Source organism: Oryza glaberrima, chromosome 7 (genome assembly GCF_000147395.1).
Source record: "Oryza glaberrima chromosome 7, OglaRS2, whole genome shotgun sequence".
Taxonomy (NCBI): Eukaryota; Viridiplantae; Streptophyta; class Magnoliopsida; order Poales; family Poaceae; genus Oryza; species Oryza glaberrima.
In genome coordinates this window covers 23075428-23081021 of record NC_068332.1, presented here as the reverse complement: position 1 = coordinate 23081021, position 5594 = coordinate 23075428, and the positions used below count along the sequence as shown (strand labels likewise).

At 46.3% G+C, this 5594-nt stretch overlaps 1 protein-coding gene across 1 annotated transcript; it reads left to right on the top strand.

The window, feature by feature from the left end:
- Positions 1 to 3829: 3829 nt before the first annotated feature.
- Positions 3830 to 4525, top strand: LOC127778837 (uncharacterized). The gene has a single exon (XM_052305471.1). The coding sequence runs from the start codon at positions 3830 to 3832 to the stop codon at positions 4523 to 4525; it is 696 nt and encodes a 231-aa protein (XP_052161431.1).
- Positions 4526 to 5594: the final 1069 nt, after the last annotated feature.

The window sequence follows — 5594 nt, the reverse complement described above, 5'->3', positions numbered from 1 at the left end:
ATGACAAGAACGGATGGGTTTCAGCGCAAACTGACAAAGATGAATGAAAATTAGGCTAGACCAAGACAAAAGGTAGATGCAATATTAAAAAAAAGATTCAATTGGCTATTTGCGTTGGATGTAAATTGTCTGCTCAATTGAACCAGCCTTTGCCCTTATAAAGGGGTTGGTCTCGCCTCCTACAGGACCTCATCCACATCTATCTCATGGTATTGATCAATTAGAACTCGAAAAATATATCCCCAAGCAAGGAAACATGAGACTCGGTGAAATTCGACCCAGACCCGGACTTGGTCACCACCGATCAGAACAGCCCGTTGGCGCAGGTCATATCTGCCCCGCATAACACGGTCCTATCCAAATTCGGCCATACTTTCCCATTTCGCGTCTATATGCTAAATTTGAGTTTTAACACCATGTCCTACATATGCAACCCCACACACACACCAGCAAAGCATTACTGCTTCAACTTAAGGTTGTGTCTTTTGTAAAACAAAATTATGAAAATTGCTGCTGCAAGTAAAACAAAATTAGATACTCCTTTTGTGCACACATATAAACATTAAACATTCAAAATATAGAATTTTAGAGTATTACTTATCATATTAATCATTTTTAACTTAAATTTCCTCCCATATTACTCCCAAATCCAGTCATCCTCCATTCCTCATATTCTTCAATCCTAATCTATCTAAACAACAATCTAAAAATGCTTATAGTATATTAGTTTGCGGCTCTAACCAAAACACTCCCGTTTTGTATTTTATATTATAAACCATTTTAATTAAATTTAACCGAGTTAAGAAAAATCTCGATTTCGACAATAATATAAGAAAAACAATAAATAATTTAACTATAAAACTTGATACCTTTATATCTCTTTAGGTATCAAAATTTTATACCAACGAATATTTTCCCAAGAACTATAAAAATTTCACTAAAAACCCCCAGCCTCTCTCCCCCACCAAACTCTATATCAGCATAGGCAGCATAGCCCATCCATCCACACCTCCCTCGTCCCTCCCATGGCCTCCACCGCCACCGCCACCACCACCGCCGGCGACAGCCACAGCCTCCCGTCGTCACCTGCGACGTCACCCACGGCCTTCCTCGACGACCACCCGAGCTTCCTCCGTTCACCTTCCTCCTCCCCAACCTTCCTCCTCGACCTCCCCGGCGTCGTCCCCGCCGCCGCCGCCGGCGCGCAAGAACAGTACCACCTGGCGCCGGCCGTAGCGCTGCACCAGGCCGCCGATCAGCGCAAGCCAACGCGGAAGCGGCCGAGGGCGGCGTCGCGGCGGCCGCCGACCACGGTGCTCACCACCGACGCCTCCAACTTCCGCGCCATGGTGCAGGAGTTCACCGGCTTCCCCGCCACGCCGCCCTTCCCGTGCGGCGGCGCCATGCCGCCGTCGTCCCATCTCCTCTCCGGCGAGGGCGTGCTCTTCCCCTCCGGCTCCGGCTCCGGCTCCGCCGCCGCGCCGGCGTTCCAGGCGATGATGCGCGCGTCGTCGTCCCCGGCCACCAACACCACCACCTCCCTTGTGCTCGACGCGCTCGCCATGCTCGCCAAGTCCAGAGCCATCGCCACCGCCGCCGCCGCCGCCGCCGCTGCACCGCCAAGCTCTGGTTCCGATCTGTACGGTGGCTATGGAAACATGCTCGCCGGAGCTGTCCCGTTCGACGACGGCTTTGACGCAGCAGACGGCGAGAGCGCCGGAGCCGCCGCCGGCCACGGGCTCTTCTCGTCGGCTTCGCAGTTCGCCGGAGAAAGCCGCTACTAGCGCACTTCCGGCTATACCAAGCGCTACGTATACTGAAGATGACAAGGTTCTTGAATCTTGAGAATTTTAAACATGAATTTATTTGGTTATTGTCATATTTTGTGATGTAAATATTGTTATAGACTTGTGCCCAGTTAATTAACACACACATATCCTAATTGTCTTTTTTAGTATGAAAGCTATTAGGATCAAGGCATTTGCTTCATCATACTTGCAACTTGTAACTTGTAAGAGGATATGAACTAGCTCCCTAATTTGGTCTTGATTCGGGTTTCTTTTATGTACTTGATTACAGTGGAGGATATGCATGTAACATATGTTTGTTTTACAATGCTATTTTTCGGATTAATTAGTGTGATCAATACTTCAATTAGAGGCAATAGATTATTCTCCATTGTACTAACTTCTTTCAATCAACAGGGGCCATGCAACTTTTTATATTTATCTAAGTACATGGCATTTTAGATGTGGTACCATGCAAAGGGACGGCCTTAAATAAGGATTTGGGCCCCATTTGATTTGTAGAAAAACAGAAGAAACGTGGAGGGTTTTAATTCTATAAAAAAAATCCTAAGAACGTCTTTGAAACAAATAATTAAATTCTATCATTTCCTTTAAAATTCTAAATGGATATTCATATGAATAATTTGGAGGAAAATTAGCAAGACCTCTAACCACTACGAAAAATTTTCTTTCAAGTGAATTTCTCATCTGATTACTGTGTTTTTTTTGCGGTCTATTCAAACGATTAATATCATGTTTTTTTTCTATGTTTTGTAATTTTTTGTTTTGTATTTGCATTTATGGCAAAATCTCGTGTTTTCTTATTTCGCCAGGTTTTTTTTTTCAATCCTGGTTTTCAGATCCTTAAAGTCGTCCTCTATATATGTGCACTTGCAATAGTAGCTGCACTATAATAGTATAGACTACACGGCTGTTATAATTGTTCTATAAATATGTACTCTTCCGTCCTTGTGTGAGCACAGTTGAATTGTAGAGGTATACGCACGTGAAATTAATTGCTAATCACGTACAAATGATCGTGCACAGTTGCTGTATTTCCATATTGTCGTACATAACTGAACTAGGCCATGTATAGGTCAATCACAAAGATCTTAGGGCCAGCTTCTGAATCATTTGCACACGGCCCAATCAGAAACCCAAATGAGGCCGAACACCCCTAGGCCTGCCCCAATTAAGGCCCAATCTGAAAACTCAGAGCCCAACAACTCTAGGCCATTGCTCTGCTTAGTGTCATGTCTAACTAAGTGCTTATTAGCCAATCCATGCATGGTCGAGATCAAAAGCGCAAATGATAAACTGATGAAGTGGGTGCAAGATTTAACCAAGTGCAAGGGTGACTCACCAATAAAATTTGGGCTGACACTTATGGCTTTTGAGTTGACCACCTTTGGTCAGCTGATAGGCCAAATTGAACTTTTGGAACCCTAGCAAAAATTAAGAAGCATGCAAAAGGCCGTATGCCTCCTTGCATTCTCCAAGAGCTAAAGTTGCTTCCCCATTAGCTAGGGCGACCAATTCTTGTTGGGCAATGCACTTGCCAAAGTTACACTAGCTTAGCTATCTATCTAGCATGTACCTTCTCCAATTCCAGTGCTGCCTTGGATTGAGATCCTCTGCAGTTAAATGCACGATACTTTTGTCACTGACATGTGGATCTAGGAATCGTCGGATCCATATGTCAGTAATAAAGTCACCTGACTTCGACTACAGATAGGTGCAAGTGGGCTTGTCCGCTAACCCGTTTATAGGCAAAATTAGTACGTAACCCGTGAGTTACCTATTAAGTTGACCTATAAATGTGTTTATAGATTGATCCACTTACATATCTAGATGCGGCGAACTGGACCACAATACGAAAACTCATGAATTATCATTTATTTGACCTATAAATGAACTTGCGGGTTGGCCGCTTGCATCCCTAACTACAGAGGATCCTGATTCAGCTGCATCGTCTTTGCAATTGCATGTATAAATACCTAGCCATTCTTCCATGCAACTGGCTACTACTATAAACTAGTACTATGGATCATGGCAGCTACTGTGCCGATGCCACTGCGGCCACCGTTTGCCATCTCCATTGCGAGATCAGCTCTGTCGAGGTCACTGGTCTCAGCTGCCCCGGAGGCGGCGCGCTGATCTTCCTCCGGTGCCACGTCCCCGCCGGCGGCGGGAGGACGATCCAGATCGACAGCCGCGGCGCCGACGTCGACGGTGGTGGTGGTGCCCGGTCGATCGACGCGTCGTGGCGCGACGTGGCGTCGCTGAGGTGCGACGGCTCGCCGGCGTGCGTGCGGGAGCTCGTGGACCGGAGGAGCGTGGTGTTCGAGGTGAGGAGGAGGAGGCGGCGGCGGCGGATCAGGGATATGGTCCTGGGGCCCGCCATGGCGTCCGAGCTGGTGGGCCGCGCCGAGGTGGCGTGGAGGGACGTGGTCGCCGCCGCCGCCGCCGACGACGACGACGCAGCGGTGGTGGTGGAGCGGCGGGTCGAGCTCGCCGCGGGCGCCTCGGCGCCGGCGGTGATGACGATGTCGGTGAGAATGAGCGTGCGCGTGTCGGAGACGACGGCGGTGCCGGCCGCCGGCCTTAGCGTTCGCCCTGCGTCGTCGGCGGCGGCGCGAAGGGAGAGCATCAACGCCGGGTGCGAGTGGAGCGCCGGCGGGGAGGACGACGTGTTCGCCACGGCTGCTGCTTGCGTCGCCGGCGATGCGTTCGAGTAGGGCGCGCGCCAACCGCTGTAACCTGAAACTCTGAAAGGAAATTGGTGACAAACTGACACTGAATTCGGCGAAAATCACCTGTGGTTTTTTGGTATCAACGCATTGGTGCAGAAGGGGGATTGCTAGTTAGCATAGCATATTTTGTTTTTCATATTTTATTAGCACTTTGATATGAATTTTTCAGCTCAAATCGTACTACTTTCAAATTAAATTATACGAGGAACTTTCAACCATGGCTTCAAAACTTCCATTTTGAATTGCAGAACGTTTCAAATGAAAATCAGAAAACTTCCATCTAAAAGTATGCGTTGAAAATACAGCTGCATGTGCTAACTGCTACTCCCTCGTCTCAATACGTAGCAACCTAGAACGGGATTAGACCCATAACTATGAATCTAGACATTGTAAGTAGTACTCCCTCCGTTTCAAAATGTTTGACACCATTGACTTTTTAATATGTGTTTGACCATTCGTCTTATTCAAAAAAATTAAGTAATTATTTATTCTTTTCATATCATTTGATTCATTGTTAAATATACTTTCATGTACACATATAGTTTTACATATTTTACAATTTTTTTTGAGTAAGACGAACGGTTAAACATGTGCTAAAAAGTCAATGGTGTCAAATATTTTGAAACGGAGGGAGCAGCATATTGGGACGGAGGGAGTAATCCATTTCATATTGTAAGACTTTCTAGCACTAATATACGTGATTCATTAATATCTATATGAATGTGGGGAATGTTAAAAAGTCTTACATTATAAAAATTATAAAACGGTTGAAGTGTGTCACCTGAGTTCTGAAGAAATGTGCACGGCAATTTCCTTCTGTTGAGCGTGTAAACTGAGTAAAGCCGAAAAAAATACTGTACATATCATGAGGCTGGGCCTGTTTGGGTCCCTCCGGCCCACCTATTACGAGCAGTGCTGATACGCACAAGCCGGCCCATCTCCTTCAGTATAAGTTCACTTGAAGTCCCTCCTTTTGTCGCCCAGATTTTTGTCAGAACAAACAAATATAACCCATCCCCCAACCTACACAACCAATATAAACGAGGATAAATGA

What these genes read in the sequence shown, in the direction of transcription:
- LOC127778837 (XM_052305471.1), top strand. Translation starts at nt 3,830, where the DNA reads ATGGATCATGGCAGCTACTGTGCCGATGCCACTGCGGCCACCGTTTGC.